General features: G+C 44.9%; 1 protein-coding gene across 1 annotated transcript in view; it reads left to right on the plus strand.

Moving 5' to 3' along the window:
• WDR70 (WD repeat domain 70) overlaps window positions 1-22015 on the plus strand; it is a 1822964-nt gene that overhangs the window by 1708475 nt on the left and 92474 nt on the right. The window contains exon 16 of the mRNA XM_085631103.1: window positions 208-370. Coding sequence (XP_085487229.1) covers window positions 208-370 — 163 coding nt within the window. The remainder of the gene's footprint in view (window positions 1-207; window positions 371-22015) is intronic.

The following is a 22015-nucleotide window of genomic DNA, read 5'->3' on the forward strand; positions in this document are numbered from 1 at the left end:
CTTAATGGTAACCACCCAAGAAGTAATGGGTATGTATTTTACACAAATGTGAGACATTTGCAGTTGCGCATGATGTATTTTGTAATTTGTTTTCTTAAGCTATCTATCGAAAAACAGCCTCATGTGATCATTTACTTCATTTCCTTTACCTAGCCTTCAATTTATAACTGCTGTATGAGACCTCTGTTTAATCATTTTATTTTATAGGTCGCGGGGGCCGAGTTGGAACACATGGGGGTACCTTATCCTCTTTCATTGTCAAGAACATCGCCCTAGATAAGACTGATGATAGCAATCCTCGTGAGGCCATTTTACGTCATGCAAAAGATGCTGAAGAAAATCCATACTGGGTCGCTCCAGCATATTCCGTGTAAGTCTGCAAATTGGGCATTTAATCTGTAGATTTAAATAATTTGTTTAATTTAATGAGACCGATTGTCATTTATTTTGTATTAATTATCTGGTTTGAACTGAAGGTTTCCATCACTTCTCAATTGTTTTTATCATTGCATATTTTCATGATTAATATCGTGTAAGATAATAAACAGGAAAAAGAGAGAGAAAGAATACTTGCTCATCTTCCCTTGACTTTATCTATCAAACAACAATAGCAAGTATTTTATTTACTCAACATATCACCCTTTGGAATCTCTCACTTACAGAAATGCAGGGGGGAACCTTCAGGGTTTTTAACCCTCACTCACCAACCTAGTTGATGACATGCTTCAACACTGGGTTCCCACCCTGGAAGCTGAATGCCTCCAAGGTGTGCTTCGACACCTGATTACAGTGGAGTAGTTTTTGGGGTTTTTTTTTTTGTCAAAAACTTTCATTGCAATTTCAAAGAATTAACAACTTGTGAGACTCAAATTCAGTAGTACAATAAGGCAAGAGCGGTAAGTATCTAAAGCTAGGTGTGAGGAAATCCCTGGGAGCGCCACCACTAACCCCGACACCCCTCGGTAAATCCCTTGTGGGTCCCTTACCGTTCTAGCAAGGACAACGACCCTGAAATCCTCGAAATAAAACCACCCGTAATGAAGGACTTTCTCCACGTCCCGCAGCCTGGAGAAGACGACCCGGAAACAGTCTGTCCCTGGAGAGGCGGGGCGGATCAACAAAGCGGCCAATCAGGGACGCAAGGAGGAGGTCAGGCGTGGCAGAAAAGGCCAGAGGAAGGCACGTCCGGTGTGTCAGCTGCTGGGAATCCGCCGGAGCAGGAGAACGGAGCAGACGCTGGAGGCTGTTACTGACACCCGATCCGAAGACGCCGGAGACGGAGAGCCAGAGGTTCCTGACGACTGGACCAAGGACTGGTGGATCCCGGAGGAGCGCTTGACCGCCGCAACTCAAAAGAGTTGCGGCAGAGAGCGGTACGTAACCTGGGAAGAGGGAAAACAGTAGGGAGTGGGATAAAGGGAGGCTCATTCTCGCAGGTGGTTTCGATATCCCTTTACCTTCACAAATTGCATGCCTTACACCCGATCATCCCGCCCGAGTAGAGTGAGCAGACGAACGGGGTGTTACTGGTCACCCCACTGAGAACCGTTGGTCAACGGACCTTCCTTCTGTTTAGTTATCTTCCCCTATGCTTCCCCCATTTTTCCCTCACCCTTTTGGCCAATCCTTCACGTGGTGTGGTGGAAGTTGTAAGAGCCAAGTAGGACCTGTGTACTGACCGCTGCTTTTTTTGCTTTCTTTTGGGAGAGCGCGCTGGAACTTCGGGAACCGACCAGACTGCCCCAGAAGCAATGAGGAGCCCTTTCGACGTTCAGGACCACAGATTCAGGGCGGAACCTGTCCAGCGTGTAACATACTCCTTTTGACTGTGCTGACTCAACAGGACTCTTTTTTTTTGTTTGTTTCCCTCCATCCTGACGTTGTCCTTCCGAACTCTGTTTGGACTACGTTCTTAATCCCCTATCTGTGTTTCATACCAACAATAAACACCACAGTATTGATCCCATACGGCCTCCTCGCTTCTGTTTCCGACCGTCCCTCCGACAGTTGGGGTCAGAAGTGGGATCGGAGGAAATGGAGGCCGTAGAGAAAAAGATGGCAGAAGTACAGGAGCGACTTGAGAAGATTATGGCTTGTTTCTGGAGACAGCAGAAACCAAGAGTGAAGCCCTACACAAGACCCTTACCGGACAGGGCCAATCCCAAGACACCGCCATGGGGAAGCTCGCTGAGTTGCTCGGACAACCCCGGGGTTACGCCGCCCCTCCTTTGGTGGTAGTCCAGAAGTATGTACAGGGTCAGGATCCGAATTTCTTTCTCTCCAATTTCGAGAGAATGGCACGAGCCACCCTGGTGCCAGAGGACAGGTTGGGACAGTAATTAAGACCCCTTCTCACTGGGGACCTCCAAGAAGCCTACCAGACCGCCAACCTCCTGGGAACCACCCCCTATCCGGACATCAAACGATGTATACTGGAACATATGGGCATCGACGAAGAGACCTTTCGGATTAGGCTCCGTCCTATCCGAGAAGGACCACAAGAAAACCCCAGAGCCCTATGCTATTGTATAAAAGACACAGCCGATCGATGGCTTAAACCCCTAACGTCCTTCAAGGAGGTTATATTGGAGAAAATATAACTTGAACAGTTCCTCACCTCGTTGCACCCTCCCATTCAGAGATGGGTTCGCCAGCATGCAGATCTATCCCTGGACAAAGCCATAGAGGTTGCGGCAGCATATTTCAGGGCCCAAGAGTTACAGAAAGGCAAAGAAGAGCGGACCTGGAAACAGCCCGGTAATCACCCTTTGAGAGTCCCCAGACCAACCCACTACCCCCGAAAACCGGAAACAGTGACTGTGGTGCCTAACCTTATGCCACCGATCCCTAGGCCAACTGTTCCCTTGGGGCCCCAATGCTTCCATTGTGGTACATTTGGACATATTGCACACGTCTGTCCACAAAAGAACGAACCTATGGAGGTTGGATACACTTGAGCCCTATATTGTTCCCTAGAGGGAGACCCTCACCCATTTCACCGACAGGTGGCTATCAACGGGGAACCCAGAAATGCCCTGGTAGACACAGGATGCCGCTAGACCCTTATAACACCTCAAGTTGTTCCCGGAGGACCACTAGCCACCACAGGGATTGTTAATATTCAGTGCATTCACGGGGATAGTAAGGCCTAGCCCATGACTAATGTGGCGATACAACACCAACCGACCCAAACCCCGGTGAACATGAAAGTGGGTCTCCTCCCTCACCTACCTGAGCCCGTGGTCTTAGGAACCGACTATCCCCACATACATACCCTGCTTTATGACCCCTGGAAGGAAGGGGCCGAGTGGAGAGAAAAGGCTCTGTTTTCCCAAGACCCAGATCCCGGTTGGAATCAAGGAAAGGACAGGAAGCGAAAACAACAAAGGAGAAGGGAGAAGAAAAAGTCCTTCTGACCCAGACCACTCCCTCTCTTTGGGAACATGACAGGAATTTCCGCTCAGCACAGCGAGAGGATAACACCTTACAAGAAGCCTGGAAGCAAGCAACTGAGCAAGAAGACCCTCTCCAAGTAGGTCCACAATTCTTTACTTGAAAGGGGCTGTTGTACAGAAAAGGGGGGAAAACCCTAACTATTCAGCTACTGGTGCCTCTTCCCTTCCGGGAAAAAGTCCTATACCTGGCCCATTGCCACTTGTTGGGAGGACATTTTGGAGAGAAAAGACCGAGAAAGCCCTACTAGAACGGTTTTACTGGCCAGGCATTTATCAGCAAGTCAGGAAGTTCTGTCAGAAAACTAGTCACTCCCACCCGAGTGCCCCTGAGACCCCTACCAGTGATTGATGTCCACTTCTCTAGGGTATGAATGGATGTCATCGGCCCCCTCTTGCCCTCCCGTAGCGGTTGTTGCTACATCTTTGTCTTAGTTGACTATGCTACACAGTTTCCGGAAGCTGTTGCCCTTAGACAACTCAACACTACCCAAGTGGCCAAAGCCATGATCAATATCTTTGCATGTGTAGGAATTCCAAAGGAAATACTTACCGATCAGGGTACACCCTTCACCTCCAAACTCATCAAACAAGTGTGTCAGCAATTAAATATCAAGCAGATCTGCACTGCCGCCTACCACCCCCAGACGGACGGTTTGGTAGAGCGGTATAACGCCACCTTAAAAACCACCTTGAGAAAACTGCTCAACCTAGAGGCCCGTAAGTGGGAAGAGATGCTCCCCTTAGCTTTGTTCGCTCTAAGGTGTGGGCAACAAAAAAGTCAAGGCTATTCCCCGTTCGAACGGTTGTATGGGAGGCCGCCGCATACCCTTATGGATATGGCAAGAGAGGAGAGGGAAGAGGAAACAGACACCACAAAACCTCTGTTGGAATATGTGGCAGCCCTTAAGAAACAGCTGAACCAGGTACGAGACATCATACGGGCCAACCTGGGGCATTCTCAGACCGCTCAAATGAAGCAATATGATAAAACCACCAAAGAACGGTCCTTACAAGTAGGCGACCAGGTCCTATTATTACGCCCAACCTCTGAACACAAATTACTGAGCCAATGGCAAGGTCCCTTTAAAGTGGTAGACAAAGTAACCCCGGTCACTTACAAGATAGAAATTGATCCCTCTGGTAAACCCACCCAGATCTATCATATTAACCTTTTTAAAAAGTGGGAAGGTCCTGCGCCTGTTCTGCTGACAGAGAAGCTAGAATCCCTGGCCGAACAAAGCATAGACACTGAATTGCCTGAATCCCTCAAACAAGAGCTGAAAGAGGTGTTACTTCCGGTACGAGATGTGTTCTCCCTGGTGCCGGGCAAAACCACCCTTGTGGAGCATGAGATACACACCAAACCCGGGAAAACTGTTCGCTTGCGGCCCTACCGGATCTCCGAAGCGAGGAGAGAAGCTGTTGACCAAGAGGTCCTTCAGATGTTGAAACTAGGAATTATTGAGCCCTCCAGGAGTGAGTGGTGTTCACCCATAGTGTTGGTGCCCAAACCCAATGGGTCAATATGCTTCTGTATCGACTTTAGGGAGGTGAACAAGATATCTCAATTTGACGCTTATCCCCTCCCCAGAGTCGATGAAATGATAGAAAGAATTGGCAAGGCCCAGTACATTAGTACTCTGGATCTTTGCAAGAGCTACTGGCAGGTTCCCCTGAGAGCCCAGGACAGAGAGAAGACTGCCTTTTGTACACCTAAGGGAATGTTCCTTTTCAGGGTATTGCCCTTTGGGTTGCATGGGGCACCTGCAACCTTTCAAAGGCTCATGAACAAAATGCTACAACCCCATCGCTGCAGCCTACCTAGATGACATAATCATCTACAGTGACACTTGGAGAGATCACCTCCATCACCTGACCCAGGTTATTCAAACCCTAAGAGAGGGCGGGTTAACCATCAACCCAGCCAAGAGACACTTGGCAGCCAAATCCGTGAAATATTTAGGATACCTATTGGGAGACGGCTGCATCAGACCCCAAGAAGAGAAAGTGGCAGCAATCGCCCAGGTCCCCTTTCCCAAAACCCGGAAAGACCTCGGGGCCTTTTTAGGCCTACTTGGTTATTATAGGCAGTTCATCTTCTGTTTTTCCCCGATCGCCACCCCCTTGACTGATCCGTTAAAAAAGCCCATACAAACAGAAAAGTGTCTGAGAAACCCCTCTCCCTCTGCGTTTCATTCCTTCCAACAACTGAAACAACTCATCAACTCCAAACCCCTTCTCTTAAATCCTGATCATGAGAAACCCTTCATACTACAAACGGACGCCTCAAACAGTGGTATCGAAGCAGTGCTGGCCCAAAAAGATGACAACCAACAAGAACATCCCATCCTTTTTATTAGCCGCAAATTGTTCCCAAGAGAAACCCGATACGCGGTAATTGGAAAAGAGGCTCTAGCCATCAAATGGGCTGTCAAGGCTCTTCGTTATTACCTTGATGGCAGGCACTTATTCCTCTACACCGATCACACCCCTCTTGAATGGTTATCCCGGAACAAAGGACACAATCAGAGAATCCTACGGTGGTTTCTTGCCCTTCAACCCTTCCGGTATACAGTCTACCACTGAAAAGGGAAAGACCAGGCCAACGCAGATTTCCTATCTAGATTCCCCAGGAGCCCTTTTCTTGTAAACAAGAAAGGTAGGAAAGGGGGATGCGAGGAAACTCCCAGGAGCGCCACCACTGCCCCCGACACCCCCTCGGTAAAACCCTCGTGGGTCCCTTACCGTTCTAGCGAGGACGACGACGACCCTGAAATCCGAGAAATAACACAACTAGTAACGAAGGACTTTCTCCTCGTCCCGCAGCCTGGAGAAAGTGACCCGGAAACAGTCTGTCCATGGAGAGGCAGGGCGGATCAACAAAGCGGCCAATCAGGGACTCAAGGAGAAGGTCAGGCGTGGCAGAAAAGGTGCGTCCGGTGTGTCAGCTGCTGGGAATTGGCCGGAGCAGGAGAACGGAGCAGATGCTGGAGACACAGAGACAAGCCAGGATTCTGTTGCTGACACCCGATCCAAAGACGCCGGCGACGGAGACCTGGAGGTTCCTGATGCCTGGACCGAGGACTGGTGGATCCCGGAGGAGGCGCTTGAGCCGCCGCAACTCAGGAAAGTTCTGGCAGAGAGTGGTACGGAACCTTGGCAGAGGGAAAACAGTAGGGAGCAGGATAAAGGGAGGCTCAATCTCACAGGTGGTTTTGATATCCCTTTACCTTCACAAATTGCATGCCTTACACCCGATCATCCCCGCCTGAGTAGAGTGAGCAGAAGAACGGGGCGTTACTGGTCACCCCACTGAGAACCGTTGGTCGCCTGACCCTCCTTCCTTTTGGTTATCTTCCCCTATGCTTTTCCCCCATTTTTCCCTCACCCTTTTAGCCAATCCTATATGTGGTGTGGTGGGAGTTGTAAGAGCCAAGTAGGACCTGTGTACTGACCGCTGCTTTTTTGCTTTCTTTTGGGAGAGCGCGCTGGAACTTCGGGAACCGACCAGACTTCCCAGGAGCAACGAGGAGCCCTTTCGACGTCCAGGACCACAGATCCAGGGCGGAACCCGTCCAGCGTGTGACATGCTCCTTTTGCCTGTGCTGACTCAACAGGACTCTTTTGTTTTTTTTGTTTGTTTTCCTCCATCCTGACGTTGCCCTACCGAACTCTGTTTGGACTACGTTCTTAATCCCCTATCTGTGTTTCATACCAACAATAAACACCACAGTATTGATCCCATACGGCCTCCTCGCTTCTGTTTCCGACCGTCCCTCCATCATTAGGACACAGCTTTCTCACAAGTACTCGGCTAGGATGAAAGCTGTCGCAGATACAAATGTCCTTTTATTTTTTTTTGATTTTCAACAAACTTTATTGGTTTCCTCAAGATCACGACATACATCATCATCAGTACACTGCATACCAAAACCTTATTGACAAGTGCCACGAATGGGCTCTAACCCAAGAAGCCGTAGGGCAGTTATCCACTAATTACCAAGGGACCAAGCCCACACAAGGCACCCAGCAGTGGTCTGGCCATTGCGTCATCCAGAAGCCTCCTAGTAAGTCCGCAGCAATCTTGCCCCCCGTAGGGGTGCAACACCTTGTAGAGGCCTTTCTCTTCCATAATGTACAGTCGATGTCACTACGAAATCGCTTTATCCAAACCAATCTAAAAACAAATGTCCTCTTAAACAGTTAATTCAATGTACCATCACCATAATACTGGATGCATCTGCTCTCCAATTACGAGTTCACAGTTTAAAAAAAAAAAACTAAAACCAGACAAAGCAAAACAAACCTGTCAGGAGTAACTCATGTGGACTACAAATCAGAGGGATCCAATGGGTATGCAGAGGTGGACCGGGCAAGGAGAGGGGGCAATGGGAGCCACATCCAACCCACCACCGGCCCAGGAAGGCGAAGACGCCTGAGTAGAGGGCCTGGGTATCTCAAAGGTCCCAGGGCTAACAGTATATTTGCATGGTGACTTAGGTTTGGAAAAGATGCAGTGCACGTAGTCTGGGACCACAGGCAAAAAGCGGCAAACCCTCTGACAGGTTAGCCACCAACAGGCTCCAAATGTAGTCTAATCCTGTATGGGCGTCAGCCATTATATCTGCCATATGTTCAAGCGCCAACGCATGCCACAACCGAGCATGCCATTGTGAAAGTGAGGGGGTCTCCGCCTCCTTCCATGCCGCTGTCAACTTCGGTGTAATCGATTGGCAGACTTTAAAAAAGAAAAAAAAAATACAATTGATCTATAGGTCCTTCCCACAGAATATAGTCTCTCAAATGGATTCTATGTCTGACTCCATTATTTCAATCCAACTAGGTTTATTGGAAGAATTCCCCACTTTGGATATGATGTCCTTTCAGGGGATCCTGGACCGTTTAAAATCCGGTTCCCCTCTTGACCCTGTCCCACCATCCATATTAAAACAAGTTAATATCTTGGTATCCCCAGTGATACTGGACTTAATTAATGCTTCATTGCGATCAGGAATTGTCCCCCCTGCCTGGAAGCAAGCAATGGTTAAAGCCCTCCTAAAGAAATCCAATCTGGATCCAGAGGAGTTGGCAAACTATCTCCCTATATCCCTGTTACCTGGAGTAGGTAAAATAGCTAAGAGGTATGTGGATTCCATCCTCTCTTCCTTTTTGGAAAACAATAACTGTTTCCACCCAACCCAGACAGGATTTAGAGAGCAGCAGGGTACGGAAACTGCTCTTATCAGTGTTATGGAGGTGGAGGCTGCGCTGCCCTCATTCTCTTAGATCTCAGCGCAGCCTTCGATACTGTGAACCACCAACTACTGATCCAACGACTTAGAAATGTGGGAGTGACAGGAATTGTATTAAAATGGCTGCAGTCCTTTCTTGAAGATAGATGTTTTGCAGTCCTGGAAGATGACATAATGTCAAATCTGATGCCATTGAATTGTGGGGTTCCTCAGGGGTCCTCCCTGAGCCCCACTTTATTCAATATTTATTTGGGCCCTTTGGCTGAAATAGTACTGCCATTTGGGGTTCAAATAATTACCTATGCTGACGATACCCAGCTGGTGGTTTCTATCAACCAGCTAGATAGCTCCTCGTCAGGCCTGACCTCATGTCTTGAAGCCGTCTCCAAGTGGATGGATGAATCATACTTAAGGCTTAATGGGGCTAAGACAGAGCTTATGCTACTGGGAAACTCAGCTCCCCTGAACATAGATCATCTCTGTCCCAGCTGTCTGGGCCCAGCCCCTATCCCCAAAGAATACATTAAGAGCTTTGGTGTGTGGCTTGACCGTAATCTAGACCTTAAAGAACAAGCTCGAAAGGTTGCAGCTAGCTGCTATGGAATGCTGAGGCTGATCAGAAAGATCTTTCCTCTCCTATCTTTTGGTACTAATAGGCTGTTGGTCCAGGCATTGATTCTCTCGCGGTTAGATTACTCTAACGCTTTATATATTGGAGCACCGCTCTCCTCGACTAGAAGACTGCAGACTGTGCAGAATTGCGCAGCCCGCCTGTTGATGAATACCCCTAGGCGTATGTCGGCAAACCCAGCTGTTGCCTCCCTCCACTGGCTTCCCATCAACGAACGAGTTCAGTTTAAGGCTTTATGCATTGCCCATAAAGCACTCGCTGGCAAAGGCTCTCCTTTAATGCGTTCTCTCATCCAGCCTACTACCCAAATAGAGTGCTGAGATCTGAAAACAAGCGATTGGTCACAGTCCCGAAAATTAGAAGAGCTCGAAGTGGGGGGGCGACTCTTTTCGTATAATGTGGCAAAGCTTTGGAATCTTTTGCCTCTTCATATACACTTAGAGGCCGATCATCTGACCTTTCGAAAGAAAGTAAAAACCCATCTTTTCCCTTGATGACCGCCTAAGTGTTGAGTGCTGCTGATAGCGCTGGGATGCCTACGGGTGAGCATGCGCTTTATAAATGCTACTTTCATTTAATTTCACTGCCATTTTGGCCGCCCCTAAGCATAGCCACAGGATGGAGCGGTCCATTCCCTCTTCTGGTGCTTCAGACAGGGATCGTGCTCCCCCAACAAGACATGTTCCAGGGAATCAGAGATTGGGTATCCTAGGATTTTACCGATCTGGGCAAGAATTTCCTTCCAAAACGGTTAAATTGCAGGGCAATCCCACCATATATGGCGGAAGTCCCCCAGTAATCCACAGCCCCTCCTGCACCTATCCGGGGAGAGGGTATGGAGCTTCTGTGGATATTAGTACCAATCCTACATTACTTTGTAATGGGGTTCTAAAAGAAACGTGGATTTGTTAAATTTCCCAATATTTTTATAGAGCGAACCCCATTGTTTCTCCGGCAGTGGTGTCTCTAGCATAGTGTCCTAAAAAGCCGTGTGTCTTGGGGGCAGCCTTGGAGAAGCATTATACACCTCCTTGACTTGCTCCCGGATTTTACAAAGCTCTCTATAGGTAATAGTTCTCGCGTGGCAGCCAGTCGCATCTGGGGCTGTAGTAGCCAGTGCTTCAGTTTGAGATAATGGTATTTTCTGTCCCTGGGAGATTAAACCCTGTTACGCAACCCTCGAAATAGCATAGGTCGCACGAACAAACACGTCTGACATCATCAAACAGCCTCTCTCTCTCCATTTATCAAATGGACCCTCTGATTAGGCAGGGGGAAAGCCCGAGCTAAACTGGAAGGGCGTATAAGGGGACGGAAATGTTGTTAAGGGTAATGTCCTTGTGACCATATCCTATGCATGGGGCATGGTATCCGTAGGTGTGCTAAGATAAGCATTTGTTGGTCTGTCCTGTATTGACTGCCACAAGAGGTCCCAGATTGTTCTACCCGCCTCTATCTTGTCCATAAGGAGCCAGTGCCTGTCAGAGGACCCAAGGGACCACTCAGATATGACTCGGAGTTGGCAGTACTTTCCATTGATGGAGATGTCACATCCCTCCTTCCCTAGGCCTCTATTCACCAGAACCCCTTTACCAGAGTATTCCATTAAAAACACTCCCGCACCATCCATTTACCAGCAAGCCCCTGGCCCTGCCCTCTGCCCTAGCCCCCCTGGGTATATGGGCACTGGACATAGCCACAAAAACCAAAATGCTCCCATTTGTCAGGTAAAGGGAAAATAATGAATAAACAGGGACGGAGTTGGCATCATTTAATCTCCGCACACCTAAAAACAAAAAAATTAACCTGACCTTGTGTAATCTAACAGGAGCTTATGTAATGTTCTCCCACACCTTCGGGTCGCTCAAGTTCACATTTTATAATAAAAAATGCCTCACGGTCCCTGGGGAGTTTCCGTAAAAATAGCTTTGAAATTAGAACACTAATTTTTTTGGAAAGAGTATGTTGACGGTTGGCTGAGATGGAGATCCACGCCTCCGTTCTCACCTGAGGCTTGCCGGCTCCTGGCTCCTGGCTCCTCCTCCCCCGCTTGAGGCCGTGAAGGTGAACGTGCATGGCGGACGTGGTGGTCAATGGCGGACGGCAGCGGAAAAGCTTAGCGCCCAGCCGACTGGATTTTCTTCCATGACCACGACCGCTACTGGATTGTTTGTTCGTTGTCAGTATCACGGCGACGCACCTTTGGGCTCCGTGGCTTGCCGCGATGCTTGTGAACGAAGCGGCGGCTTAACCGGCAGAGTGCACACCAGCGTTGTTGTGGTCGGTCTTCCCAGCAGCCGAGCAGGCACTTCTCAGCATGGGGCTTCACAACGCGTGAAAGTCGGGTGTTTCAGTCGGATATTTTCCGCAGCAGAAGCACGCGGTGAGTTGGACATCTTTGGATTATTCCTGTTTTTGGATAGTTAGCGCAGCTGGTTCGCGGCTTGTTGCTGGGAAGTAGCCCTGCCGGGGGAAGGCGTCATCCACGGTACTTTATCCTTTGGATTCAGAGACTTTCGGGGATTTTCATTTCGGGAGAGGAGGGCAGAAAGAGCGGACCCCTAACTCTAGCTGAACTCTAGCTGGTTTCCTTCTTTAAATTCTTTTTCTTTTTTTTTTTCTTTTTTTTTGCCGTCTTCCTTCGCTCAATATGGGAAAACTACTCAACACACGCAAGGCAAAAGTGCTCCGCCTCCAGGCTAGAGAAGCCAAAAACGCAGCCAAATTATTGAGTAAAAGTGTTGATAAAAGTGTAAGTTTTGATGAGGGTGATGCAAGGGATGCAAGGGAGAAAATTAATAGCTCTGGGAGCTCAGAGGAGTTGGAGGTATCTTTGGTGGAATCTTTGACACTGGATGCAGAGCTCGCGCATAGTGCAGAGGAGGCTCCTTTAACCCTCATTCAAGATCTTATATCTAAGCAAGATAGAGCCACGGATGTGTTAAAGGGGACCAAACCATTTCCTCTTTTCGACAAAAAAAATCCAGTGCTTTCTTTAGATACTATATTCCAAACTTCCTCTTCTCAAGCCTCAGATTTGCCGAATAAGCCCAATCCTTCAGCACTTTCAACATTTTCATCATCCTTATTGAAAGAGAACTCTTCGCCGTACCCTCATAAAGATAGTCTGAAAGAGGCTATTACTGTGGAAAGTCCGGTTACAGCTCCATTATTGACTGACAAGCTGCTAGACACTCCTGCTGATTTTGTCTATAATGTGAGTCCCCCTAGTTCTTTTAGTCCCTTGCTAGATCTCGACACCAAGACTGTAGGGGAAATCCAGATGTCAGTTAAAGACATGCTAAATCTAATTCTTGATGAAGTTCGAGAATTAAAGAGGGTTCAAAGGGCAGAGCTAGCTTCGATTAATCAACGACTGGAGAAAATGGAGGCTCTCTTTTCTACATTCCCGGTTCGTCTCCAAGAGGCCGAAACGCGTATTTCAAGTTTGGAGGATCAAATGACGGAGGTCAAAAAAGACGTAAAACATCTTTCTGTGTGTACACGTTCGTTTGAAAATAAATTGGATGATTTGGAAAACTATAATCGTAGATCGAACCTTCGGATTGTGGGGGTTCCAGAAGGCCTTGAAGGCTCTAATACGCTGCAATGGGCAACATCCTTTTTAAAATCTAAAGTGATCCCCAACTATGAAGGCGATTTAACTATTACACGTGCTCACCGCGTTCCTGCTCAGCCCTTTCCAAATTCCTCCCTTCCTCGAACAATGTTACTTAATTTTTCGGATATACGGGTCAAAGAGACTATTCTTTCTTTTTTTTTATTTTTTTTATTTTTTATTGAAGAGTATCATGACACAGATATCCATCATCACAATGAAAAAAAATCACAGCAAGAAAAAGAGAAATACAGGCACTTAACCATAATTTTCATCAAATACATTATCTGTATCATGACTCTTATTTTAGCAATATTGACCCCCACCCCCTCCCTGGACCCACCCAACTCACCCTTGAGGGCTGAGGACTAGAGATAAAAGAAAGAAAAAAAGAAAATTTTTATCTCAATAAATTCATAGCTACTTAGACAATGTACACGATACAAACATAATAAGTATACATTACTATCATACTACACTAATTTCAAGAATCAATGATTTACACAATCCAACCAGTTAATCAAAGGTGCCCAAATCAATTCCCCATTTCTACGGGCCCATGTTCTGATGGAGGGGATGGATCTAGCCAAACAGTCGCTAAACATAATCTGAGTATAGCCATTGAAACAAAAAATAACTTTTGCTCAGGGAGCGTCATGTCCACTTCAGTTACGCCTAATATCACTGCCTGAGATGAAAGTAAAACTGTACGGTGAAACAATATTTCCAGCCATCGTTCAACTTTGTTTAACAGAGGAATCAAATTGGGACAAGAAGAGAACATATGGATAATATCAACCGCAAGCTCACCACATCTGGGACAGTTAACTCCCATAGTCCCACCCCATTGATGTATACGCTGTGGGGTTATATACAAATTATGCCAGGTTTTAAAGCATTGGACTTGGAGATGCGGATAGGGTAGAATTATAGCTAAGCCGTAATGATTTTTCACAGACCTCCTGCCCAACATGCAATCCTGTATGCCATCGACCAAAATGTTTATCCAGGTCGTCTTTTCTTTTTTTCGTTAATCATTTTATAAATTGAGGAAATTGTGGAATGCCCACCTTTGATAGCCTCAAGTAGCGAAATAGAAGTCCAACTAACCGTCTTCCGAGAGAGAAAATCCCGGATCTGTAAAAACTTAAAAAATGTTGATTACTAAGATTAAATTTCTGTTTTAAGTATTCAAAAGTCCTTACCCCATCATCCGAAACCAAGTCCCCTAGCTTATTAAGACCTTGGGCCCTCCATTCTCTAAAATATCCATCAGCAAAAATTTTAGGCAAAAGACTATTTCTATTAACTGGAGTGTATAAATGTATTCTACCAATGTTAAATAATTTCCGGATAGATGTCCAGATTTTGAAAGCGGCTAATAGACCTTTAAACCTCACACGTTTAAAGTATGCAAAATCTATATGCTTAAATAAAACCCCTGAAATTTCCTCTCCATAAACAAGTTTATATATTGAATTTTCCCTCTCCTCAAAATCAGGGCAATCAAGCAGCACAGAAATATGTCTCAAGGTAATAGCCCAATAATAAATCTGAAAATTAGGCACAGACCAGCCACCCCTTTCTCTTGGTAGAGTCATAAATTTAAAGGCTCGTCTGGGTCTTTTCCCTGCCCAAAGAAACCATGAGATAATACGTTCTATTTTTTTAAACCATATTAAGTCGAATAAAACAGGGATAGCTCTGAGGAGATACAATATTTTTGGTAGAAAAAGCATCTTTATAGCATTGCATCTCCCCATAAGTGTTAGGTGAAGATTGTTCATCCTCCGGGCATCTTTTTCAATCCTACACAACATAGGATTCAGATTAATCTCCACAATTACTTCTGGATTTGAATTTATTAAAATCCCAAGATATTTAGCAGTCTCAGTAACCCTGGGGTCCGTCAGTAAGATCTTAGCATTACAAATAATTTGGGTTTTGGATTCATTAAGATGATAGCCGGATAATTTGCCAAATTGAGATGTCAATTTTTGGATTTCCACTAAAGCAATTTCGGGTGAATCTGTTAATATAGCAAGATCATCTGCATAGGCCAGTATTTTAGTGGACTAATCAGGTTATTCAAAAGAAATTTTTTAATTAAAGGATCTATATAAATAGCAAATAATAAAGGGGAACAGGGGCAACCCTGTCGAGTACCTCTTGAAATATTAATAGTTCCCGACTGGGCCCCCATAATTGAAATTTGCGCTGTGGGTTGTCTATACATACTTTGTAATGCAGTAATGAATCTTTCTCCCAAACCATAATATCTTAAAACCGCCCATAGAAAGGGCAAGGAGACCCTATCAAACGCCTTCTCCGTATCTAGCAGGATTAAGGCCATAGGATCCCCTGAAACCCTGGTATAATCAAATAATGTAATTGTGCGACGAATATGATTGATTGTTTCCCGTCCTGGGACGAAGCCGTGTTGATGAACAGAGACCAACGACTTGATCACACCAGAGAATCTCCTGGCGAGCACTATTCTTTCAACGGCAATTCAGAAAAGACAATTTTTTGTTACTGAGACTGTCAAATGTCGTATCTTTTCAGATATGTCTGCCTCCGCTGCTCGGAGAAGAAAAGAGTTTGTTCAAATGTTGGGGCTGTTTAAAGCTAAAGGGGCACAAGCTACGATAGCACAGCAGTCCAAGCTTAAAGTGTTAGTTAAAGGCAAATTGTTTATGATTTCCGATATATCAGCGGCACAGGATCTGCTTAAGGAGATTTCACCCTCCTAAATTAAGTTTTTTTTTTCTTTTCTTTGTTTTGTAGGGGGTGTCTATTTGCGCCCCGGATGCTAATAGTCTTATCCTAGAAGTGGGTCTGGGGGCTGGGGGGGGTCAGATGAGCCCGCGGGAGTCCGCAACTCAGGCGGCCTAGGGGGTGTTAACAGGTCGCCCCAATGAAGTGGGTCAGGATCCTATGGTCAGCGTGGAGTGAGGTAGCTGGGCCATTGGAGGGTGGGGTTCGGGGGGGTGGTGGGGGTGGTGCTGGGGTGGGTTGGGCTGTTGGTGGTGGTGGTGGGTGGGTTGAAACAAAAAGGAAATTGATGGTGTCTGATTATTTTCACTTATTTTTCTATTTGTCAGTATGTATTCAATGTATTCAATGTATTCAAGGGGTAAGGAGTGGTTTGGTGATAATTCTCTTCAGTCAATTTAATTTAGATCTCAATGTCTAATAAGGAGAGTCTGAAGTTGCTTTCTCTCAATGTCAATGGCTTAAACAATATTAAGAAAAAGCGTGCTATGGAAGTTTGGTTAAAGGCTGAGAATCCCTCTGTTATTTTGCTACAGGAGACTCATATTCCCTCTTCCAAGTTAGATGGGTTTTTAATGCTCAAATCTTGGGCTTCGTTTCGGTGTTTTGCATCAGGCGATGAATCTCAGCGAGGGGTGGCAATATTCTTAAATAAGAACTTATGCGCTGATATTATTCAATCAGAACAGGGAGGCTCAGGACGTTGGTGCTGGGTCTCATGTAGAGTTAAAACTAGGCAGAGACCTTTTATTTTTGTATGTTGTTATGGGCCTCTAACAGACGATGCTAGTTTGTATGAAGATTTGTTTCAATCTCTATTAATGGTGTCAGGAGATATTGTGATGGGTGGGGATTTTAATGTGCTGATGGATCCTCATTTGGATTCATCATCTCAATCATCAAAACAACTTAAACCGAAAGTTTTTCAAACCATCTCACATTATATCGAACTATTCGATCTCTCCGATCATTGGCGGGTAGATAACCCCTCTAAAAGAGAATATACTTGCTGGTCGGGTAGATTCAAATCCTCATCCCGTATTGATTTTATTCTAGCTTCACGTAACCTCAAGGTTGGCTTTCACAATACGGTGTTCAACGTATTTTACGACCATGCTATGCTTATTCGGGAATTCATTTTTGGGGATACTAAAAGATCCCCTAAAAGATGGGTTCTCAATAAAGCTCTTCTTAATGACGATAAATGGGTCTCTGAATTAAAAAACGAGATCAAATACTTTATAACTCTTAATACTGGCACTATAAGTATTATTTGGGATGCTTAACAGGCCTATATTCGCAGAATCATCATAGGGAAAGATGCGGCCATTTTAACTGCATCTAGGGCTGAAATAAAACTATTGGAATTCCGTATACATACACTTAGTGTTCAAAGGCAACAAAATCCCTCACGATTGGTTAAAGATCAATTAAATGAAGCCAAACACAAATACACCACATTTTTATATGAGCAGGGCGAGGCATTTTTTCGTATTCAATATCAGAAAATATACGAAGAAAGTAATTTTACTGGGAGATTCTTGGCCTGGCAGGCTAAGGAACAAGCAGCATCCAATTTAATTCGGGAGTTAAAATGTCCGGTCTCGCATCAATCTACAACTGATCCAGATAAGATAGGTGAGATAATGCATTGTCATTATCAAAATATATATTCTCATCAGCTTAAAATTAACCAGTCCAAATTAAATTCTTTTTTGCGGCAGGCTGTGATCCCTTCTCTTTCCCACTCCGAAGAATTAACCATGGCAGATGGATTTTCTTTGGAAGAGATAGAGGCGGTGGTGAAAGATCTTCCATCAGGGAAAGCCTCTGGTCCGGATGGGCTACCCGCAGAGTTTTTTAAAGTTTTTTTTTCCCTCTTTTTCAAATTTGTTTCTACTATTGCTTAACTCTATGTTGGCAGGAGCCTCAATTCCAGACTCTTTCCGCGAGGGCACTGTGGTTAGCTTTTTGAAGAAGGGGAAAGATGCTACCGATCCTAATTCATATCGTCCCATTACTCTCTTGAATTCGGATTACAAGATCGTCACTAAATTATTGGCTATTCGATTTAATCGAATTTCTTCGGATCTGATTCATAAAGACCAAAACGGTTTTATTACCGGTAGACAGCTCATGACTAATACTCATTATCTGGCAGAAGCTTTGGATTACTTTGAGACACGGAGGATCCCTGCACTTATTTTGTTATTTGATGCGGAAAAAGCTTTTGATTTGGTGGTTTGGGAGTCACTTTTTATTATTTTGCAGCACTTTCATATTCCTTCTAACGTTATTAACTTTATTCGTAATCTTTATTCGGGTGCTAAAGCTAATATTATTATTAATTCACATTCGGTTGGATCAGTTTCAGTCAATCGCGGAACCCGTCAGGGCTGTCCCTTATCACCGATTCTTTTTGCTTTTTTTATCGAACCCCTCGCAATAGCTATTCGGAAGTCTGCAGAGATCTCACCCCGATTCCATTTATGTCGAAGATAAAACTTTATGCAGATGATATTATGTTACTTATTAAATCCGATTTGCAGTCTCAAGCTCAGGCATTTCAGATTTTTGAGCAATTTGAGACTTTCGGGGGTTATCGGATCAATAAAAAAATGACCGAAATACTGATTTGTGGCAATCACATTCCCGAATTATATCCGGATTTACGTGGTTGTATTAATAATAAACCTAAAAGATATTTGGGGGTGTTTTTTTCATCTTCAGTTAAAGATCTTTTCGGTTTGAATTTTGTTCTCCTTCTTCAAAAGGTTCGCTCAATGCTAACTCGCTGGAACAAATTACCTTTATCAATTTTGGGTAGAGTCGCCCTGATTAAAATGTCTATTTTACCATAATTTAATTTTTTGTTCTCAACAACTCCGTGTTTTCTTCCAGGTTCATATTTTTCGAAAATAGAATCCTTATTTTTAAGCTTTCTGTGGTCACATAAAAAGCCTCGTATTGCGATGACTACTCTTTATGATGGTTTAGATAATGGTGGTCTTGCACTTCCAAACATTAGAGATTATTATAATGCCTATTTTGCTCAGTACCTGACTCGATTCAAGGTCCCAACTCCGAACCCAAATGATTATATTAGTTTTTTCTTCGATTTAATTTTTTCAGAGAGTCAAATACCTTCCCCTCTTCAAGTACCTAAATCTCCAAAATTGGTCAGGTATAAAATAATAGCATGGTTTTTTAGGAAGCGTTCGGCCATGATTAGCAGATACTCTCTCTCTCTTTTTAATACCTCCTCCTTGCTGACTAATTTACTCTCATCAAGAGGGCAGGGGGTAAGCTCGGATTTAATGAGCTATTGGATTAAGGCCGGCTTTAGCAAAGTGGGCGATTTTTTACATTATTCCAGGTGGTTAACTCCGCCCGAGATGCGTTTACTAATTTCAGGAAATTTTTTGTTAGCCGGGTCTTATAATATAATTTATAAACTTTTGCAGCAGTATGCTCCCACTTCCTTTACTCAGACTTCCCCTTTAAATAACGATCTTTTTTTCAACAGTACTTTAATAAGGAAACCTGGTGAGTGGAAACGTCATCTTGCCCAGTCTAAACAAGACGATCTAGGTTTCAAAGCAGTCAAAAAATGGTGGGAACAAGAAAAACATGTTTTATCATTAACGACGTGGCGGACTATTAATAAATTTAATTTTTCCACATTAAGGGGAGCCAATTGGCGCAGAATGCTATTTTGGGGAAAATGGCTCCTGTATTATACCCCGGTGGCAATCGCTAAAATGTTTAGTAATTATATACCGATCTGATTTCGTTGTCGAAATTTCGCCACAGCTAATTGGACACACGTCATAGTTGAATGCAGTATGGTCAAAGAGTTCTGGGCAGATATTTTTGGTTTCTTATGTTTTATTTTTCATATCCAGATATCTATAAATGTTAAATTGATGCTTTATGGCTTTGATCAGAATCTTAATCTTTCTGTCTTACTCGCTAAATTGCTATTCATCTGCATGGCAGTGGCCAGATCATTGTTACTCCAGAATTGGCGTACTATTCAGACACCATCTTTCCATGAATGGCTACGTAAAATGCGAAGAGTTAAGATTAGTGAGTGTAACTACGCGGCGAGGATTGGAGGGGGGAGAAAATTTGAAAAAATTTGGGGAAACTTTTTTTGACTCTTTTCACTTATGGTATTTTAAAACTGTTCTTGTTATTTTAGATGGACGTTGGTTCGTTGTATGAGAGATGTTTGGTTTTTGTAATTTTATATTTTCTGTATTGAACTTTAATGTTGTATGACACCTTTCAGTTTCAATAAAAAAAATAAAAAAAAAAATAAAGAAATTAGAACACTCAGAGGAGGAGGATGACAAGAAGAGGCTGCGAGGCGGCATGCAATGACATGGAATGAGGTGGGAGGGGCGAATGCTCCTCCCGTTTGTCAGGTAGAGGGGAAATAATGACTGAACAGGGGCGGCGTCGGCATCACTTAATCTCCGCACACCCAAAAACAAAAATAATTGACCTGACCTAGTGCAATGTAACTGCCGCTTTTGTAAAGCGCTTCAATACTAGGCCTGGGCGGTAAATTCCGCTCCGCTCGCGGAATTTTGGCAATTCCACAGAGAAAGTGGAATTGCCAAAAATTCCACGATGCGCGGCGTAGCGGAATCTTTTCCTTGTTTGCGCTTTCAAAATGCATGTTAGCGCGCGCGGTAGCGACTTTCCGGGATCCCTGCGTTCGCCGATGAGTTTTCCTATCTGTTCGCGTGCGCCACGAGATTTTGGTAGCCGGCCGCGCGATCCCGCGAGTGTGCGATCACGAACACGTCATTCGGACGTGCCATCGAACATCTGCGGTCGCGAACAGGATACACGCATCGCGAGTGGGGGGGACAAGTGAAACAAGATGGCCACGCCAATTGGCAACCGTATGGGCAAGTTCAAGAGCTATTTCCCCCCGAGCATGCAAACAGCATCCCCGATCAGGAAAAACGCATTGCGAACGAGCGGAACAAGCAATACCGTGTGCTCGCGGAATTCTGTGTAGTTCGTAGAGATTTTTTACCATTTCGCGGAACTTTGCATAACGCGACTACGCAAATTCTGCCCACCCCTGTTCATTACCTTTGTGTCAGTCAAGTTCACGCTCTATAAAAATCCTCCAAAAATTAATCTGACGTTCTGTAATGTTACTAGCGCTCAAACACCTTCTGATCGCTTCAGTTCACATAATTTAGTTAAAAAAATGCCTTACAGTCCCAGGGGAGCTGCTGTGAATTTGCTTTGCAATTAGAGCTCTGAGAGGAGGACGACGACCGGAAAAGAGGCAGTGGGCAGGCATCCAGCAAAATGGGAGGTGGTGGGAGGGACAAATTCTGCACCCATTTGTCAGGTAGAGAGGAAGTAATGAATAAACTGGGGCAGCATCGGCATCACTTAATCGCCGCGCACCTAAAAACAAAAATGTTTACCTGAGCTTGTGCAATGTAACTGGCACTTTTGTAAAGCACTACAATACCTTTGGGTCAGTCGAGTTCACACTCTATAAAAATGCCCCATGAAAATTAATCTGAGGTGTAATGTAACTAGCGTTCATGTAAAGCACTCTAACACCTTCGGTTCGCTCGAGTTCACATTATATAACAAGCACAGGGAAAATGCAATGGAAGTTGCCCAAACCTTGCCCTTAACTGTGATGCAAGATTGGGCTGCTGAAGGCCCGGTGACCTAGGCTCCCCTAAGCAACAAGCAGTGAAGCGGGAGAGGTTTGGGGGATATTTGGCGATTTTGAAAACAGAGTCTGAAGCATTTGGCATTTCATCTCGGTATTTGAACGGGGAGATTAAGTGACACACACCTAAGCTGAACCACCGAAGACGGGCAAATAGTGGCACAAGCCGCAATCAAATCAAAAAAATAGTCCCCCAAATGAACACACAAACACAGAAGCGTAATACTAACAGTAATTGGGCGATACTATGTGGGAGGAAACCAAACACGAAAAGAGGAAAGATTAACCATTAGCAAGCAAACCTTTCTGAACGATAATCTAAGGAACAAATAAAAAGGCATTGGGTGGGCTGTAAGCCCACAGAGAAAATACAGCATATCTCGGAGACCATGCATGCACTGCATGCACTACCTAGACTCAACGTAATAAACTGGCAGTGACCGCCCCCCCTTTCCCGATAAATGCACAGGACTATGTAGGACAAAAGAAAAATGCTCCCCGATAAGCTTTTAGGCTGTTGAGTACCTCTTCAGCCATCTCTGATCTCAAACCTTTTTCTTCGCC

Source organism: Triturus cristatus, chromosome 2_1 (genome assembly GCF_964204655.1).
Source record: "Triturus cristatus chromosome 2_1, aTriCri1.1, whole genome shotgun sequence".
NCBI classification, from domain to species: domain Eukaryota; kingdom Metazoa; phylum Chordata; class Amphibia; order Caudata; family Salamandridae; genus Triturus; species Triturus cristatus.